The sequence below is a fragment of the Lissotriton helveticus genome, chromosome 11 (assembly GCF_964261635.1).
Source record: "Lissotriton helveticus chromosome 11, aLisHel1.1, whole genome shotgun sequence".
Taxonomy (NCBI): Eukaryota; Metazoa; Chordata; class Amphibia; order Caudata; family Salamandridae; genus Lissotriton; species Lissotriton helveticus.
The window spans coordinates 795,668,046-795,688,692 of NC_136072.1; the positions used below are offsets into that span (position 1 = coordinate 795,668,046).

The window sequence follows — 20,647 nt, forward strand, 5'->3', positions numbered from 1 at the left end:
TCCTTCCCTACAGGGTGGCGATTTCACGAACCACAATGGGACAGGAGGCAGATCGATTTACGGAAATAGGTTTGCAGATGAGAACTTCACTCTGAAGCACAACGCTGCTGGCGTACTTTCAATGGCCAACGGCGGCCCCAACTCCAACGGCTCCCAGTTCTTCATCTGCACCCACAAAACTGACTGGTGAGTGTGATAATTCACATATTGTTGGACAGGGCGGGAGTTCAGAAAATGTTAGTTGGGGTACCCTGCTGGGCAGAAGAGAGGGTTCCAGCACCTGCAGCAGCCTGGAGTCGTCGTCAGTCTGACACGTCACAATGCCTTGAGGGATCATAGAGTAAGATGTGAGCTATTTGAATGTATGTTTGACAAACTATAAAGCTCTTCGTGGAGCTTTATTGTGGTCTGCTAGATGCTTTGTTATGGTCTGCTGGTGCATATGTGAGTATTTGTTGAAAGTATGCGTGAGGGTCTTTTGGAGACTGTGAGGTTTTATTGGAAGCTATGAGACGGGCCTTTTGTGGGTATGTGAATGTAGGTTGAGGATTAATGGTGAATCAGTTGACAATACTTCTAGAGTCTTTTGTGAGAGATGTGATGATTTGTTTAAAGCTTTAGGAGGATTTGATGAGTCTGGGTGAGTATTTTTGCTTCTATGTGAGAGTGAGATGGGCTAGGTTATGCTTGTGTTTCATGTATGTGTTGGGCGTATGTGAAGGTCTTACAGGAAGTATGTTCGGGTCTATTGATGGCTATGCGAGGTCTGTTAGGGCTATCTCAGGGTCTTTTGGTTTCTCTGTGAGGTCTGTTTGAGGTTATTTTAGTCTTGGGGCTATGTGGGGTCTACTGGATTGTTTATGGTAGATTAGAAACGCTCTTTGAGAGTTTGTTAGGGGCTGTGGGCATCTGCAGGGGAAAATGAATGGTTCTATAGTTGCCTCGTGGAGGTATGTCATGGGCCATGTGAGGGTACGCGAGGGTGCATTAGGAGCTACAACATGGTCAGTACGGAGCTACTGAGGATGTGTTGTGGCTGTGGGCAGTTCTGCTGGGGCTACGTGAATTTTTGTTGGTTATAGTTGAAGCTTTGCTGGGCTTAAGCAGAAGTCTGTTGGACATTTGTGAAGGTTTGTTGGGACAATGTGAAGGTATATTGAGGGTAGAGTATGTGAGTGAGGGCCTATTGGGAGAAATGAGCATGTCGATGGAGGTTATTTAAAGGTTTTTTGATGGCCACGGCATTTGTTTTAATAATCTGTGACATTTTATTTAGAGCTGTGTAAGAGTCCGTGGGGGGCTGTGTGAGAGTTTCAAGGAGTCTGTTGAGGAACATGTGAAGGTCTGTGATTGTCAGGTATGCATAGGGTCTGTTGAAGGCTATGCGAGTCTCTTGGGAGGTGAGTGAGGTTCATATTGGACTGTGGTACTGGGATGTATGTTTTTAGTGTAGTACTTTCAGCCAGTATAATCTACACCAGCAATCGCAAATACAATCGAGTACATTGAGATCCGGGGGTCTACAGCACCTTCAGCAGAGCAGGTTTCTGTTTTTCTGAGCTCGTTGGAGGATGGATTGAGGTATGCTATACCCTCATGCTATGGAAGGGGGGCACTCGCTTTACATTGTGTGGGCAATCACAGAAGGGCCCGCACATGTTTGAGGTCCCTTACTTAGTACTAGAGTACCATTGTAGCATAGGAAGAGATGTGACTCTGGAGCGCTGGGATCACGGTTCAATCCCCGGCGGCAGCTCAGCATCATGTGACTCTGGGCAATAGCTCACTTAGGGCCAGATGTAGGTAACTTCAATTTACCGACTCATAAATACCGAACTTTACCGATTCGGTATTTATGAATCGGTAAATTTGAAGGAGGGAGATGTAGGTAAATTTTATTTTTGTTTTACCGAATCGGTACTATTCAGTATTTACCGAATCGGGCCTTGAAGCCCATAGGACTCAATGGGCAATACCAAATCGGTATTTACCGATTCGGTAAATACCGAATGCTGCAAGGGTGCAGGGGGTGTCACTTTGACACCCTCTAGCACCCCAAGATCAGGCATGTGTGACATGTGGCACACATACATGCCCTAAGGGCATGTCTGTGTGTCAAATTGCACAGTGTGCATGCACAGATGTGCATGCACACCTGAATTCGGTATTTTAACACACAATAGGATTGTGTGGTAAAATACCGACTCTTAAGGGCCTGTGGCACTCTCAGGAGTGTCATCTACATATGGATTTACCGAATCGGTAAATATACCGAATCGGTATTTTACCGATTCTGTAAATTTACCGATTCTGTAAATCTACAGAATCGGTAAAATATAGGCCCCCTACATCAGAAAACCCTAATACCGGTCGGTAACGGCCGAATTCGGCCGTTACCGACCGGTATTAGGGCTCCTACATCTGTCCTCTAATCTGCCCGATGGCCACTAGCGCATTGAAACGTTAAGGGGTGATACATTTGCGCTTTATAAATCTGGAATATAAATATGGATTATTACAGGAAAATGTTGGTTCAACCTACTATTGCATCCATGGGAGCACCTTTGCTTATATGTTAGGTGGCAGACTCTTACCACCAAACTGAGAGTGCCCTTTAGGATGAGGTAAGGAAAGACCCGTCCGGGAGCCCCCAGATGGGCATTTCATAGAACGCCTCCTTTCCAAAGGGAAGGCAGAGGGATGCCCCTGTAAAGATGCAGAAAGTACTGCAGAGAGATTGTTGTAGTATTTGCAAAGGGGCAGCCTGCTTCTGTGGTCCCTGGGCTTGCTCATTAAGGCTACGAGAGGGTTCTGCTGAATGAGGGCAATGAGAGAAGGTCTGTGCTTAGGATACAAGGTGGAAGGCCTGCTCTTTGAGAAGAATATGCTGTATACCTCAAATATTTTTTTTCTGTGAGTAAAACCTTTCTTTGGTGAGGTTGCAGATTCCTCTTTCCCTCACACATGGTGGTTTTGAGTCATTGGTAGGGCCCGTCTACCTGTTGGTTGCTCTTTATGGTGCCTTTTTCATGAATGCGTGACACTGATTTCTTTGGACCCTGCCACCCATGACCATGTGGTTCATCTATCCTCTCTTCTCTAAACCAGGTTGAATGGGAAACACGTGGTCTTCGGCCACGTGGTCGAAGGGATGGACGTGGTGAGGAAGATGGAGTCCTACGGCTCCAACAGTGGTAAAACCAGCAAGAAGATCATCATCGCGGACTCAGGCCTCCTGGACTGACCTCGCCTTCGTCTTAGCCAACGCGACCATTCCATGTGCTGCTGGCGGGGTCCTCGATGCGTGCAGAGCTCTCCAATACAAGCTCATCCTCTTCGTCCACCCAACTTGCTGCTGTGTATCTACACCCTCCACTCGAACTTTAACCCCCCAATCTCTTCTCTGAAATCGCTCTTCCTTCCTGTCTTCCTCTCTACGTCACACACCGTTGCCCTCCCACTACTTTCCTCTCAGTATAATCCGCTCCCAAAGCTCCTCTTAGACAATTTTAAAGAAGAGATACCATTGAATAAAGCTTTCACTGAACCAAGCTGTGTTTTGACTTCATTTTAGTGCTTCCCCAATTTAAAGACATTTATAAAATGGATTCTAAAACTAATACCCGGAGGAAGAGACATGCCTGGTCTAAAAAGAGATGTTCTTGTCAGGGGAATGTTGGTGTTTCAGAAATTATGTCCAGAAGGAGGGGTAAAACTAGATTTTGGAGAGTTGCTTTAAAGCAGTGATGCCTTCCAAGTAGTAGGGTACGCTGGAGATGTAAATCGATGGTGTTGGCTTTGAGATGTTCTGATTACATAATTACTTTCACTATTACTTGCGTCTGTCTGTGTGTGCACATCTAGCCTGGTACAGTCAAGGCGCTATCTCGGCCCACTTCCATTTGTACTGTGGTCGGATGTCTTCTTCCCCCACTGTTGTACAATCATAACCCCACACAGTGGGTTCCACAAACCCTCAATATCTCATACTTCAGCCGCTTTCCACTGTATGTATCAGAACTGGCACTGTACTGTTTTCAACGAGCCCCCCTTCCAATGGCCGCCAGGGGCTACATTAACAGGCATTCCTTAAGTGCTGATACAAAATCAGGAATGTGGTTGTTATAGAATACAGACAACACCTATAATTTGCAGACTTCTGTATGTCACTATCAGCTGTAATTCTTACTGCAGATGACTCTTCTCTAACCCTTTACTAGACCAGTAGCTTGGCCAGTCTTGGGCCTTAATGCCAAGTAAGAAATGGGCCCTCATGGCTGCTGTTTGAAATATAAAATGCAGCAATCAGGGTTCAGTGGGACCTCGGGCTTCTGGGCCCCAGTGCATTGCACCTGCTGGACAAATGGAAGCTAAGCCCCTGTACTAAATACTGTACCAGATGGTTGACAGGGGTATCACCTGAATTCTGTGTATGAAAATGGTTCTCATAGTCAGTCAAAAGACTACTACGCGGCCGCTAGCTAAGGCGGTGCGCTCGTTCCAGACGAAGCTCCCGTTGAACATGCCCCAGAGCTAGCTGAGCCGGGCTCTTCGGTCTACGCGAGCAATATTGAATGGGCTGCAGGTTCCTGAGCGGAAAGGAAGGTCTACCGCGCGGTGAGGTGAGGTCAGCCGAGACACTCTGAGAGGCGGGTGCTGTGTAGCAAACGGTAAGCGGGCTCGGGCTCCGGAGGAGGAGGGGAGGAGAGCGCGAACAGCCAGGCTAGCGGAGCACCGCCAGCCCGCGGTGTGTTGTGGTTTTCCAAGCCAACCTTGAAAAGGAGCTGACGGCGCAGTGGTGGTGTCAGCTGAGACGCTCGGAGACGTGTGCCGTATACCGTGTGCTGAGTAGTGAGACGGCAGCAATAACAAAGCAAAGCGGGCTCAGATAAGGGTCGGGCTTCGAAGGGGGGAGTGGGAGTAAGTGGCAGGTGGTGCTCCCTCCGTAGTCTGTCCACAGTTGCAGCTGCAGCCTGCCCTAAAGGAAAATATAAAAAAAAACCAAATACAGAGCCCCCGAAAACATCTGAAGCTCTCTAAAAAAAAAACGGATCAGGAAACAGACAGCAAGAGCCGTCGATATCCGTAAATGGCCACTGTCTGCCATCGAATTTAAGAACAGCTTGGTCTCTTCAGAAAGTAACAGAAAGTAACCGCCACAGCGCTGCTTGAGTATATAGGCTGATAGAGCTGCCAATGTGTTGGGGGCATGCTCCAGATTCGGTTGGGTTGCTACCCTAAGCCTGTGTGAGCGCCGACACTGAAAGGTGACCCAGAGACAGCGAGAAAGCTGAGAAGAGAAGAGAAGAGAAGAGAAGAAGCTAACAGTCCTCTCAGGGTAAAAGCTTGAAAAAAAAATTGGAAGATTTGACAACATAAAGAATAGCCTCAGAGGCAACAGTGCTGCTTGAAAATAAAGGTGGATAGCGCTGCAAATGTGTAGGGGACAGATCTTTTTCTCTGTACCTCACCGCTGGGGGGTAGCAGCGGTGGAGCTCCGAAGAAGTAGGAAAGCTACGGTATACAACACCTGCAAGAAGAGCGGTAATAACTACTTGGCGCGGCAAGGGGGACCAACAGAGAGGGAGGGTGTCGAGCCCTTCAGGAGGGGAGCTGCAGACTGTTAAAAACCGGGTCTTTACAGATACACTAGACTGCCACTCTCCACAAAAATCAGACCTTGTATCCAGAGTCTTTAGATTTAACGCTCAGCTACAAACCTCTTCTCAGCCACCGAGCGAGACTTTGCATCTAACTACTGCTAGAACCCTGGGGAAACGGAAGGCCAAGGGAAAGGGAAAGGGAAAGGGCAACAATAAGGACAAAGAAGTTGCCGCTCTAACGGGTCCCAACGACACAGGTCAAAAACAAGCGGCAGAAAGAAGCTCAGGAGAGCTGTCCTTCATAGAATCCGAGCCGGAATTTGAAGACGAGGCAGTAGCTGAAATATTAAAATCTCCAATTTTAAGGGTCTCAAAAAGGGGCAAGGAACGACAGCTACGGTACACTGCCCCGAAGGATCTACCCCATAAGGCTAGTGCGAGTAAGGGGGGTACTAAAACAAAAGCTAGTTCAACTTCCCGAGTTACACCCTCCTTGAAATCTTACTTCAAGGTCCTCCCCCAGGTACTAAATTTAAGCCAGGAGCCCCAAAAACCTTTTTGTATTCAAAGTACACCCGTATCAGTGGAAGATATTGGTGCTTCAACCATCTCTATATCTTCCTTTTCTGTCTCCGGTTCTCTTGGTAATCTGGAAGAAAGCGGCAGTAATAGCAGGGGCAAGAGACTCACTCAGTGGCATAGGGATGGAGGACCCAGCTGTGCGAATCGCCAATGTAACCACCCCACAAGACCAGCAAGCCTTGGCCATAGGATCTGCAAGTAAGAGCGACTCAGATCAAGACACTGGAGGTCGTAAAGATAATAGCAGCGATGATACTATCCAAACCATACTTCTTAGCATGAGGGAAGAGATCAGAAGCGGGTTTGAGGAATCAAAGAGGTGTTTTGATGAATCTAGACACACTCAATCAGAGATCCGCACAATGTGTGAAAACCTAGAATCTAAGGTAGATAGTCTCACACTAAGAACTGGAGGAGTAGAAAACTGTGTTGAAGAGCTCAAGGCTAAATTGGAGTCCGCTGAGGTGAAGATTCAGACACTACGACGGGAAGGCGATTCAGTCAAAGAGAGAGTCGAGTCTCTCGAAAACTTTTCGAGAAGGAACAACTTGAGACTTTTAAAAATACCCGAGGGAAAAGAAGGAGGAGATTTAAAAAAATTCATAAACCAAGGAAGATCCTAGTGAACTTCTTAACATACTCCCTGAAAGAGAAGATTTTGACTGCAGCCCTGAAAGCCAAGACGTTAAAAGCCTCGGATTTTCCTTTCGAAGTGAGATCTGACCTCTCTAGAACAACACTGGACAGGCAATGGGAATTAGGTCAAAGAATGGAGAAGTTCAGGAGCCTGGGAGCCACTGTACAGCTGAGATTTCCCGCCTTTCTAAGGATTATGTATACAACAATAAAATGTACAATGTCAAGTCCCCCTTGGAAGCCGACGAGCTACTCGCCACCATTAGTGTACATGCAAATCCTCCAGGTTGCGGATGAGATTTATGTTACTGTCCGTTATTTTCTGTAAATAGTTAAAAGGAAAAAACTAGATAAAAAAAAAGAAGGGAAAAAAAGGAAAAAAAAAAAGAAGGGGAAAAAAGGAGTAAAAAAAGGAAGCAAAGAGAAGGAGGGATAACTTAAAGAAACAGGAATAAAAAAATAAAAAAAAACACGGGAGGGGGAAAAAGGAAGGGAAAAAATAGGGAAAAAAAATGGGGAAAACACGACATTAATACGTTTGGGTAAGGACACATAATTTTGTAATTAAAATACCATTGGGTGATACATTATAAATAAGGAAGTCTATACTTTTTACCCCCACACTATCCCCCAAACCTATCCTTAGACATCAGTGTAGTATTTACTGAAATTATACTTTATCTATAACCTGTTTTCTATGGATCACCATCGCTTATATTTTAAACATAGTGACCGGCAAAATGACAGACACTGGGGTATGGAACGGGAGCAGGTCCGGGACGACAAACTGGCAATTCATCATGCCAGAGTAAAGTGGGGGGGGGGTTTCTAGGGGAGGGAGGGAGGGAGAGGAAAAGGCAAAACATAAAAGTCCTCATAAACCGAGTTTCATAATTACGAATAATATGGATCCAATTGCATCTCCAAGTGCCTTCAAAAAAAAATTTCACAGAGTCGAGGGATCAGAAACAGTGTTAAAGAGTTTTAAAACTAATGTCAGACATTAAATTTCTATCCTGGAACGTAAATGGTCTGCGCGTTAGGGCTAGAAGAAACAGAATCTTACAATACCTACGAGACTCGCCCGCGCAGATCATCGCGATCCAGGAAACACATCTAAATAGACAAGAGATCACGGACATACTCAAAAAGCATAAATGGGTCGATAAATTTATAACTACGGATCACAATGCCTGCATTCGTGGCAATGCTATTATTTTTAAAAAATCAGCAAAGGCCCAGATAATGAGTTGGAAAACTGACGCTAGCAGTAGATGGTTGTTAGTTAACGCTCAATTAAATTCAAAGGTTGTCACCATCATCAGTTATTACGGACCTAATCAGGATGACTCTTCTTATTTAGATATTTTGCAAAATCAGCTGATCTCTTGCTCTGACCCTATCATATGGGTTGGAGACTTCAACCTTGTTTTAGATCCAAAGCTAGATAAATCTGCAACTTCCAGAGCCGTAGTACATAGTAATATGAGGGATACACTGCTTAGAAGTATGTCGAATCTCGGCTTAATTGACCTATGGAGACAAAGAGTCGGGAACGCTATAGGTGTCTCATACCACAATTATAAATATGGTCATAAATCTCGTATAGATTATGCTTTATTTAGTTTTTCAATTAAGGATCAGGTTAAATCTATAACTTATCTGCCTCTACATCTGTCAGACCACTCCGTGATTCTTTTCTCGATAAAATTGGAGCAGAAAACTACTCACTCATCCTGGTCTTTCGACCGAACAATTCTATTGGAGGATGAAGAGATAGAATATCTGACGCAGGAAACTGTCTCCTTTTTAGAACAAAACTTAGGCTCTGCCTCTCTAGTCATTGTATGGGAGGCTTGGAAGGCCTTCATCAGGGGATGTATTCCAGGTAGGGCCTCATTCAGGAGAAATAAATACGAAGAGGCAATTCGACAGATAGAGTTGGAATTGACCCAGCTAGAATCGTTAAACCAGCTCCCCTCTGACAACCAAGAGGAGAAAAAAGAACTAAAAGCCAAGCTAGACACACTATTACAGAACAGGATAAGTAAAAGATGGCAGGCAAGCAAACTTGCCCATTTCGAATATGGTGAATCTGCTGGGAAACTGCTAGCCTGGAAAATTAAAGCTGACCAATCCAGAAACTTTATTAAGGAAATAAGGGTAACAGGGGAAGCCAATACTAGGTCAACAGATACAGCTATTGGGGAAGCCTTTAATGAGTTCTTTCAAAATATCTACACAGAGGAACTTAATATAAATCTAAATGAAAGGAATGAATGGCTGAATAATATAACTATCCCAGAGCTGGCAAGTCACCAAACTGATAATATAGATAAAGCTATAACAGAGTTGGAAGTTTCCAACACCATTAAACAACTACCACAGGGTAAAGCCACGGGACCAGATGGTCTCCCCGGAGAACTATATAGGGTACTCAATTCTATTCTCACCCCATTTCTTACAAATCTTTTCAACAACATAATGATTAGAGGGGAGACACCACCAAGCTCTTGGGGCGAAGCTAATATAGCCTTAATATTAAAAACAGGCAAGGACCCAGCTGAATGTGGGTCATATCGCCCAATCTCGCTTCTCAATAATGACTACAAAATCTTTACTTCAATTTTGGCTGCGAGATTGGGAAGTGAGATTGGGTCGATTATTCATTCTGACCAAAAGGGGTTTATTAGAGATCGGCAATTGGCTGACCTAACTTATGATTTGGTGGGAGCTGCGGATATTGCTTCAACCTTTGGCTTACCCCTGGCCATCATGACCCTTGACGCAACAAAAGCGTTTGACAGGGTAAACTGGGAATACTTGAATTTAATAATGGAAAAATACCATCTGGGCCCCAAATTTTGTCGAGTCATAGGCTTACTATATAATAATGCTAGAGCATCCATACTAATAAATGGTACGCGAACATCTCCCTTTAAAATTAGCCGAGGAACAAGACAGGGTTGTCCATTATCCCCCCTTCTCTTTAATTTATATGTAGAACCGTTTGCACAATCTATAAGAGAAGATACTAATATTCCACACTTTAATTTTTCGGGCTGGGAAAAGAAGATTGGTTTATACGCCGATGATATAATAATATACACAACGGATCCTGTGTTAGCATTCCCAATTATCATAAAGAAAGCGGAGGATTTTGGAAAATTTACCGGTTATGAAATTAACGCAGGAAAATCCGAAATTATGGTATGGAACATCCATAATCTCCAGCTCCCGGTAAAAAACTCATTGAGATACCTGGGAATTACTATCACCAAAGATCTAGAAAACTTGGCTCAAAATAACTTAGCCCGTATCTCCCGAGAATCTCAAATCTTGATGAAAGCTTGGTCCTTTCTCCCGCTTACCGTCTATGGGAGAACCAGTCTGATAAAAATGAGTATCCTCCCGAAATTTACTTTTATTTTCAACTCCATCCCGTTAGTTTTCGACACTAAACAGCTTGCAAAATGTCAGCAAAATATTAATTCATTTGTTTGGGGGAATAAATCCAGTAGATTAGCCTGGAAAAAATTGAGAAGGAGAAAAGAAAAAGGGGGGCTTGCACTGCCAGATTTGGAATACTATGCTTGGGCATTTCATCTGACCCATTCCCGGATGTTACTTAAGATCCCCTGGGAAAATGCAAATGGGCATATGTATAAGGCAATGCTTATGGGTTCGGGCCTTTCAGTGAACGGATTTCTCTTTAAGTTCGGTCACCAAAAGTTCTTTAAAAAAATTAGACTAAAGTCATTACTGAGTATCTTAAAAGAGTGGTCTCAAATAAAGTTTAAAACCGGCATAGGATACTTATCTAAACATGCCCCGATTTGGGACTTACCAGGATTAACATCACAAGACACTAACACAGTTAAAAGAGTCTTGTTTGATGCTGGTATCACACAGTGGGGCGACCTTCTGGTGGAAAGATCAATCATAAACTGGGATATTTTTAACCTCAAGGTAACATCACCATTCTCTTGGTTTGTATACTTGCAATTAAGTAGCTGGCTCCGGATCCAAACTAAGAAGAGAGCAATGATGGGAGAAGAGAGTGGGCTGGAAAATATCCTATTTGGAAGACCCCCCGGGAAAAAGGAAGTAGCACTTTTTTATTGGCATATCATAGAGGCCGGAGAGAGAGACTCCAACCTCCCGGAAAAACTCTGGGGTGTGGAGGGAGAACCACATATGGAAGACATATGGGAGGAATCTTTCACCCTCCTTTATAAAATTATTAAGCCAGCATGGCTGAGGCGCAACCATTTTTTCACACTTCATAGAGCGTATTATTCTCCTAAACGCCTGTCGAAATTTCAACCAGGGAAGTGTTGTTGCAAATGCTCTCTTCCAGCTGCTTCAGATCTCCACATGTTTTGTGAGTGCCCGAACATCGCTACCTTCTGGAACGAAGTGAGAACAACACTCGAATCCATTCTTGGTCTACCTATCCCGTCTTCATGGCTTTTAATTATCTTTGGAATAAATGACAATATCAAGGGACTAGAGAGAGAATTTCTGTTTTATGCCATTCTATTGGCAAGAAGAGAAATCTGCAAAAACTGGGTCAACATAAACTCTCCAACACATGCAGAATGGCTGTCCTCATTATATGCAATGTCAAAACAGGATCTATCAAGAACATGTAGTCCTCGATCTTTGAGATTTTAGGAACTTTTGATTAATTAGAGAAGGGACAGTTAGTCAACCCGGGGTTTTTTTTTGTTTTTTGTTTTTCCCCGGGTCCGATGATTAGGCCTATGATCTCTCTGTCCAAAGGGTGCCACCGAAACAGATATTGGACAACGGGCCGAACTGGTCTGAAGGGAGAATGCTCGTCCAAGCTCTGTTTGCAACGCTGGGACTGACTCTTTGAACACTTGGAGCTTATCATTGGGCTTCTTGGTGTAATAAAGGGGTCTCTCCTCGGGTCTGCGCAGATAGGAGCGCAGTTGGATTGATTTAATGGCTAATGAGGACAAAAAAAAAAAAAAAAGACTACTACGCACTCCCGTTCCATCATTCAGCTATAGGTGTAACACATTCTGTTTAAGTACTATGTGCACATAGTTGTTTATGCCACGAGAATGAGACCCTGTGCATGCCAGAATTCGGAGGATTCTGGGAAAGATTATTAGCCTGTGGCTGATTTGGGTTCTCTAACTGTCTCAACTCTAACTGGATGTGGCAACAAAGTTCATTCACTTTAAAACATCCTCTGTTTTAGAGAAGCTCTCTACAAAGGCAGAATCTGTAAGGATCAGATATATTACCAGCATCCTACACTTTTGTAGCATGCTGTTACAGCATTTTAAGGGTTTGCAAAATGCTTTTCCTAACAATTCTGCATGAAGAGCTAAATATTTTCTAATGACCTTATCCCATATAGCTGAGGCCCATGTAACTCCAAAGTGTTTACATTAAGATTGACATTTCTAAGTCAAAGATCTCTAACAGCTAAATCTATAGGGAATCTTACTGGCAACTCTTTGGTCAGACACATTCAGCCCCACAGCCCTGCTGGCGCTTCTTGTCACAATCCTTGGGGTTATGGTTTCCAATAATGTCGCTCAATGGGTGATCCAGGTGGCTCATTAGTTACCCAACTGATTTCCAGGCCCATTTCTCACCTCAACAGTAATACTCTAATTTATTATTTGACTTGTTTTTTACTGGGTTAAACATCTTACAGCTATGTCTGCCAACAATTCAAACCAAGCAGTGATAAAATCCCAGAAATGAGGTACATCCTCCGTTGAAATTGAAGGTCGACTCTGGATCCAAGCAAAGGAAGTAACTCCAATCCCATCCTCTGAGATCGGGAGAGGTGCCGGAAGTAGTGGGTCAGAGAGAGGGGAAGGGGAGAAATAAAAAAGGGAAAGACTATGTAAGGGACGGTGAATCTTAGATATAACAAGCATTGTCAAAGGCAATAGGTCTCGCTCGCCTATGCAGGATCTATTGGTTTTATCAATTTGTTTTGTTAAATGGTATGGTAGAGTGTGCTATGGTGTGGTATGGCCTGTTCTTGAATATGGTTCAGTGTACGGTATGGTATGGTATAGTCTATCACTGTATAGTATGGTATGGTATGACTTGTCATTGTATAGTATGCTATTGCATGGATATGACCTTTCATTGTATAGTATGTCATTGTATAGTATTGCCCAATATGGCACAATATGGCCTGATATTGTATGCCGTGGCCAGGTGTTGTATGGCCTGTAATGGTATGGTATGGTGTAGCGTGTCAATCTATGGCAGTGATACTCAAAGTATGTCCCGGGGGCACATGCGGCCCTACTGACCTTCACATGCGGCCCCTAGCTGACTGGCTGCAGTGGGCTGCTGGGAGCAGTACATTCATAAAGATATTCGTTAAACGGGCATGCATTTATTTACACTAACTGAAAGAAAAGAAGCAAATAAGGTGTTCTGCACCACTTAACTTTAGGCTGATATTCATTAGTTAGACTGTTATCAACAAACGCGTAAAAAACAAAGTCTCTTCAAAAATTAAAAAACGTGTATTTCATGAACACGTGTTCCACCTTAGTACATCAGATTATATCACTGCTTTCAGATTTTGTAAAAGTGACAGTTTTCAAAATGCACATAGAAACAGTCACGACTTCTCCTAACCTGGCAGCAATGCCAATACTGAACTAAGAGGCAGGTCAGCAAGGAACCCTCCGGGTGGCGGGTTGTTATTATAGATGGACATCATCATAGTTTAATAAATCAAACACAAGAATTTTTTTTAAGTATCTTCAAATACGAAGCTTTTTGGATCAAAGAAGGATTCAAGATCAGTTAATGATAGATCGAATCGATATACTGGAAGCTTTAAGAGCCAAATGGAAAATTGGCCCAGTTTACCAACTTTTGTTAACCAGATTACAAGATGATCTATGCTTTTTTGAAGATAAATGGCAAAGAAAGCTGGAAATCGACAAAATAGATATGACTAAAGTAATTGAATTATCAACCAAAGTTTTGTTTAATGGCTCATTGAAAAGTCAACAATTCATGTCTATATTTGATTTATATTACACTCCTGCCAAATTGGCAAAATGGAAATCGAAAAAAGGGGATAAATGTAATCGATGTGGTTGTATTGCTGCCAACTCTACCCATATGTTTTTTTATTGTCCTAAACTGATGCAATTTATTATTGATATTCAGTTTTTTCTAAATGCCAGTTTGGGGATTCGTTTGCAATTATCGCAGAAATGATCATTTTGGGTTCGCAGGTAGATCAAGCTGGATCCAGAACAGAAGCAGAGGAAGGGTTTTTATTTATTTGTATGTCGATCTATCGATCCTGTATTACTGCACAATGGTTAGATCCAGATCCACCAGTCTTTAATAATTGGCAATCCAGATTAATATCTATTTATCACCTGGAGATTGCCACATATAAATCAAAGGAGGCAAGAAAAAAGGCATTTGGGTTGAATCTATGGGCTCCTTTATCAAAATGGATTTGAATTTATTGACTAATGACTCAATTGTTGAGTATGAAATTACTTTGAATTGTGATGTATATATAATGATTTTTGCTTTGTATAAGCTATATGACCACTTTTGCTATAAAGACTGCTTGCTGACATAAAGCAATAAAAAAATTCAACAAAAAAAAGAAAAGAAGCAAATACCATTTAACTTTAGGCTGATATTCATTTGTAAGACTGTTATCAACAAACGCATAAAAAACAAAGTCTCTTCAAAAATTTAAAACGTGTATTCCATGAACACGTGTTCCACCTTAGTACATCAGATTATATCACTGCTTTCAGATTTTGTAAAAGTGACAGTTTTGAAAATGAACATAGAAACAGTCATGACTTCTCCTAACCTGACAGCAATGCCAATACTGAACTAAGAGGCAGGTCAGCAAGGAACCCTCCGGGTGACGGGTTGTTATTATAGATGGACAACATCATAGTTTAATAAATCAAACACAAGAATTTTTTTTACACAGTGTGTATTTTACCACGTGTCTTTCATTGAGCTCTTATATGTCAAAAGGAATAACAAGCATTTGCAATGCAATAGGTCTTGCATTAGGAAAGTGTGAGCTATTGGTACTGTAAATGACAATTTTTTTTAAATATCTGTTGGCTTTGAAAATATATAAATTAATAGCATTGTTATTCACAAAGCCAATAGCTTACACTTTCCTAATGCGAGTCCTATTGGCTATGGCAATGCTTGTTGGTAGCAAGCAAGGACAGTGGTGTTGTGGTGCTGAGTGATGATGTGGTTGGGCTGAGTGCTGTGGTGGTGTATTAGAGTGATGTGGTGGTGTATTAGAGTGATGTGGTGGTGTCCCCGAGTGATGTGGTGGTGTCCCCAAGTGATGTTGTGGTGTCCCCGGGTGATGTGGTGGTGTCCCTGAATGATGTGGTGGTGTTCCCGAATGATGTGGTGGTGTTCCTGAGTAATGTGGTGGTGTCCCTGAGTGATGTGGTGGTGTCCCTGAGTGATGTGGTGGTGCCCCTGAGTGGAGCCCCTGAGTGATGTGGTGGTGCCCCTGAGTGATGTGGTGGTGTCCCGGAGTGATGTGGTGGTGTCCCCGAGTGTGGTGGTGTCCCTGAGTGATGTGGTGGTGTCCTCGAGGGATGTGGTGGTGTCCCCGAGTGATGTGGTGGTGTCCCTGAGTGATGTGGTGGTGTCCCTGAGTGATGTGGTGGTGTTCCTGAGTGATGTGGTGGTGTCCCAGAATGATGTGGTGGTGTCGCAGAGTAATTTGGTGGTTTCCCTGAGTGATGTGGTGGTATCCCCGAGTGATGTGGTGGTGTCCCTGAGTGATGTGGTGGTGTCCCCGAGTGATGTGGTGGTGTCCCTGAGTGATGTGGTGGTGTCCCTGAGTGATGTGGTGGTGTCTCTGAGTGATGTGGTGGTGCCCCTGAGTGGTGCCCATGAGTGATGAGGGTGAGGGTGTGTGGGGGTGTGAGGGGGTGAGTGAGAGGGTTGTGAGGTTGAGGGTGTGTGAGGGTGGGTGAGGGTATGAGGGTGAGTGAGGGTGTGTGAGGGTGAGGGGTGTGAGTGAGGGTGACGGGGGTTAGGGTGATGGGGGTGAAGGTGTGGGTGTGTGAGGGTGAGGGTGTGTGAGGGTGAGGGTGAGGGGGTGTGAGGGTGAGGAGGTGTGAGGGTCCGAAGTAAATGGTGGCAGGGCAGACATCATAAGACAGAGAGAAGAGACTGCGTGGGTCAGTTTCAGAATCAGGAGGGGCAGAGTCAGCACAGTCTGCGAGGGATCAACGTGTCTAACAGCAAAGCATAGCGGATGTAGCATTGCAGCTAGCAAGTCGAGTGTTTTCAAGCTGAGTGTCCCTAGAGAGATGGCAACACAGCAACAGCATTTGAGGAGCAAGGCTACTGTAAACAAGCACGGTAGGCTTACACTTTCGTCCAGAAACAAGCTCTCTGCATTGCTGTTGGGGGGGTGGGCGGGGCAGCGGCAGCCTTTGAAGTCTGATGCCGAGGCACAGACAAATGGTGGTGCGCGATGTGCACGAGGGGGGGGGGGCGGGGGAGCGGCAGCCTTTGAAGTCTGATGCTGAGGCACAGACAAATGGTGGTGTGTTATGTGGCTGGCATTATGTGTGCACGCGCATAGATCACATGAACTGTATGTGATCCGCAGCCGTTTTGGTAGACTGTTCTTTTCTGCTTACTATAATCTCACTGGAGCAATGCGCAAGCGCATTGGCTCAGTCGAGACCTAAAAAGGAGACAAAGGAAATTAGACAATTGCCTAGGATCACGCAATTTGGTCAAGTGGGGCATGATTAAACCCGGGTTTTATGGTATCACACTGTACAATTCTATTTAATTCCTATTCAATAATTAATTTACTTCCACTTGACTCTCCCAAGATAGTGATGGCAAGCAGAAAAAGCTTACACCAAGATGCGGTAGAGGGATTGCAACTAAGTTACGGCACAACAAACAGCCCCATTGCCACCGAGCTAGCATCAACGCGGCCCTCGGGAGCACCACATACCTTAGTTTGTAGCATCTGTATGAGAGTACTTATGATCTATGGTATGGTATGGTGTGGTCTGCCATTGTTCTGTACAATAATACATTTGTGCTCTTTCTGCACCTTATTCTGCGGGAAATGCTAAAGAGGGGTGTTTTGGGGAGGATTTAACGCCTTAACGGCGGTCGTGATTTTGCGGAAGTACGGCATTTCCACAAAACGGGCGGGGCCGCATCGGCCATTGGCCGATGGCAGCACTGGGGAGGTAGTTGGCCGACGGCAGCACGGAACGGGTTAAACACCCAGGCTGTGCTCAGAAACACCTCGCTCTGCACCCCCTGCACATTATACTGCAGGAGATGTGAAGGAGGAGTATGGGGGCATCAAGGCGACCAGGCTATGATTGGGAAATACCGTACTCTGCACCTTATACTGTGGGCAGGGCCGGCCTTTATCAAGAAAGCGCCCTGGGCGGAGAAAAATTTGGCGCCCTTGCTGCTGCTAAATGAGGCAGCAGGGGGCACCTTTTGAGTTCACTAGTCAGTCCCTGGCTGAGCAGTGCATGGCCCCTGAACACAAACCTCTCTGGACCTCCCCCAGCTCACCGAAATCACCGATAGCTTAGCTGTCTCTTGCTAATGATGGTTGTGTTGATGTGTGTCAGCAGGAAGTAAGACGGCGAGGGAGGGCTACGAATTTGACATGAGGGGTTAAAGACATCGACCAAGGTATGATAACGAACATTAAAAACAGTTTAAACTGACAAATAAGACAGAAACGAGCACGCAGGGACACGGACAAAGCTGCTGCAAGATGACAGGGGGTGCTGCTGTTGGCATTGCCTTAAAACCCCTGGCTCCATGACCCCCTCAGAATATTGGCGCCCTGGGCCTGGGCCCAGCTTGCCCTCGCTAAAGGCCGGTCCTGACTGTGGGAGATGCTAAGGAGGATTGTGGGGGCTTCTAGGCACCCAGGCTGTGCTGGAAGCTACTAACAGGAAATTGGCCCCTCCGCCCCTAATTTGATGGGGATATGCTAACAAGGAGTGCTTGTTTTGCAGGGTTTTTAGGCGCGCGGGCAGTTCTTTAAACAGCAATCTGTCCCTCTGCGCCCTATCCTGTCATTAATAGTGTCAGTCCCAAACAGAAAATGAAAGACATTTGGCAAAGGGATTTTTAAGAATGTAAAACAATATGTCACACCCTCTCGTTCCCAGCCCCGACCCCTAGGAATGGGGCCACTGCTCCACACTCCCAAAGAAGATATTGCCTCAGGACAGTATGAGAGCTACTAGAAATGTGTGTCACAGCCAAATATGAAGGGTTTCTTCATGGGGGTGTCAGGAACCCGAAGAATATTCATCAGTCAAGCCCTATTTCATGCATTAATCAATGAATTCAGCAGCTGCTGCTGTGCTGTTTGCCCCATATCCAACACGCTCTAGTGACCGTCGCCATCATGGCAACAAGACCGTCTTCAGCCTTTATAGGCCCTCGTCTGTTGGTTGAAGGCTTGCTAGTTTGCACTCATGTTTTTTATCAGGGCAAATTGTGTTAATGGGCAAAAGAGGCGTTGCCCTGCCACCCCCTTGGAGGAGAGGCAAGAATAAGGAAATAAACACAGAGCAGAGAAAATAAGTTACTGCTCTGAGACTGTGCTGAATCTCCTGAGTTAACTCTAGTGAGGTGCTTTGCAGAAGTCCTACTGCGCAAGAGCCAGCCGGGAGAGGTATTCTTCTACCTGCAGGCACAAGCTACAGCAGTGACATCATAGGAGAGGGAGTGCTGAATTCGAAAGCCATGGATCTGGTTGCTTTTGGAGCGCATACACAGTGGCCCCGGGAGGAGTTACAAAGCTTCATTCACTCACAAGGATAAGGAGGGAGTGGGGCAACAATTGTTGATTGCACAGAGGGCAGGCTGTAGGAGGGATGCATGGGACTGCTCTCCGGTCAGTACCACAGCAGCAGATAACAATTGCACTAGTGGACTAGGAGGTAACTGTGCTGTTAACCTTCTGCCTGCATCAGGGGCATTGCCAGTTCCCTCCCCTTTTAGCAGCTACAGTGGAGTGGGGTTCTTGATGTCTCTCTTCTGTTTGCAGCTCAGCAGACAAAGGCTCATTATTAACTGGGGAAGGTGAGTGAAAGGAAGAATGGATGGATGAAATGGGGAATTGATAGATGGATGGATAAATGAGTGACAGGATGGATGTAAGAATCAATCAATCAATCCAGTGTTAGTAAAGCGCATCTACTCACCTGTGAGGGTCTCAAGGCGCTGGGGGGCGGTAGAGAGCAGATCCGTCTAAGTGCTGCAATAGTGAAGGTGAGAGCGGGTGTATGGTTTAAAGGGAGAATGGATGGATGAATGGAGTGAAAGGATGGGCTGATGGATAATGAGAGAAAGGCTGGTAGATGGTAGAATGAGTGAAAAGATGGATGGATAAGTGGAAGAGTAAATGGATGGATGAGTAGATGGATGGATGAACGGCTGGAGTGAAAGTATAAATGGATAAGCGAAAGGATGGGTGAGTAAAATGATATATGTAAAGATGGATGAGTAAAACAATGGATGGATGAAAGCCAGGGAAGTTGAATGTCTGAAAGTAAGGATAATGGATGAGTGAAAGGGTGAATTGATGCATAGATGAATAGATGGATGGATGAGTGAGTGAAATTATGGACGACTGAGTGAAAGGGTAAATAGAGGGATGTATGAATGAATGGGATGAAAGGTGAATGGATGGGTGTAAGAATGGATGGAATGTAGCAAAAGGGTGGATGGATGAGCGAAAGGATGGATGGATGAGCAAAAGGATGGATGAATGGATGGATAAAACAGGGATGGATAAGTAAAAGGATGGATGATTGAGTGGGTGGAAAGATTTGATGGATAGGTGTCCCTGGACTAGTGGCAGCTCTCCTTTAGGGGCCCCAGTGTTACACTACACTGTCCTTGTTTTGTGGTCCGTTTTTATTGTATCAAGAGTGAATAATTAGTCACTCTTGATACAATAGAAATAAAATACAGACCCACTTTGGGACCAGCAACAAATTGAGGTAGCTAGTGACATTGTTTGATTGCTGACACAGGTGCATGAAGGCGCCTGCGCCTGCCATTAGAGATACTGTTCTGAGCTGGTGACATTCCAACACTGTGAGCATGTCTGTGTGACTATGTGTGTGAGTTAAAGGGAGAGAGAGTCAGTGAAGAAGAAAGAGTGAGTGAGAATGAGGGACAGTAAGGATGAGTACGTGTGAGAATGAAATTAGTGAGTGAAGGAGAATGGCAGTGAGTGTAACTGAGTGTTACTGTGTGTGAGACTTCAAAATGAGCAAGAATGAGTGAGACAGAGTGGATCAGAGTAAAATGAGTGAGACTGAGTGAGTCAAAGTGAGACAGTAAGCTTAGTGCAAGAAAGTGTGAGAGAAGAGAACCCTTCAAGAAAATGCTCTTTAGAATTCGAGCCAAGGATTATGCCTCACCACTTTTAAAGGTCACCAGCCACCACTGTTTTTTATTCTGTAAAATAAATTTAAGGCAGATGCCCTGGGGAAGCCCTTACTCTGTTGAATTAAATCGTGTAAACGAGCAGCAGCCGGTAGCTGTCACCCTGGTACCTGTTAACTCATTCTACCACTGCTTGTTGGTGGCACCCATAAACAAAAGCTTCAAAGGCGGCCTCTGCAGGAGCACAGAGTCTATGCCCAGGTACACAAGGGATCCGGCAAACATCTGCACGTAATCTTTTGCACAATCTGTAAGCAAATGTATTTACCATATCTTTGAAGTCAGACCGTCGCCACCTTATGACAAACCAGTTTCAT

The 20,647-nt window shown here is 44.6% G+C and overlaps 1 protein-coding gene across 2 annotated transcripts in view; it reads left to right on the forward strand.

Moving 5' to 3' along the window:
* Positions 1-3,547, forward strand: part of LOC144791952 (peptidyl-prolyl cis-trans isomerase F, mitochondrial-like) — a 96,913-nt gene extending 93,366 nt beyond the window's left edge. For both annotated transcript variants that reach the window (XM_078666780.1, XM_078666781.1), the window contains 2 exons: positions 14-186; positions 3,109-3,547. In XM_078666780.1, the coding sequence (XP_078522906.1) occupies positions 14-186; positions 3,109-3,244 (309 nt within the window). In that variant the 3' untranslated portion in view covers positions 3,245-3,547. The remainder of the gene's footprint in view (positions 1-13; positions 187-3,108) is intronic.
* The last annotated feature ends 17,100 nt before the right edge of the window (positions 3,548-20,647 follow it).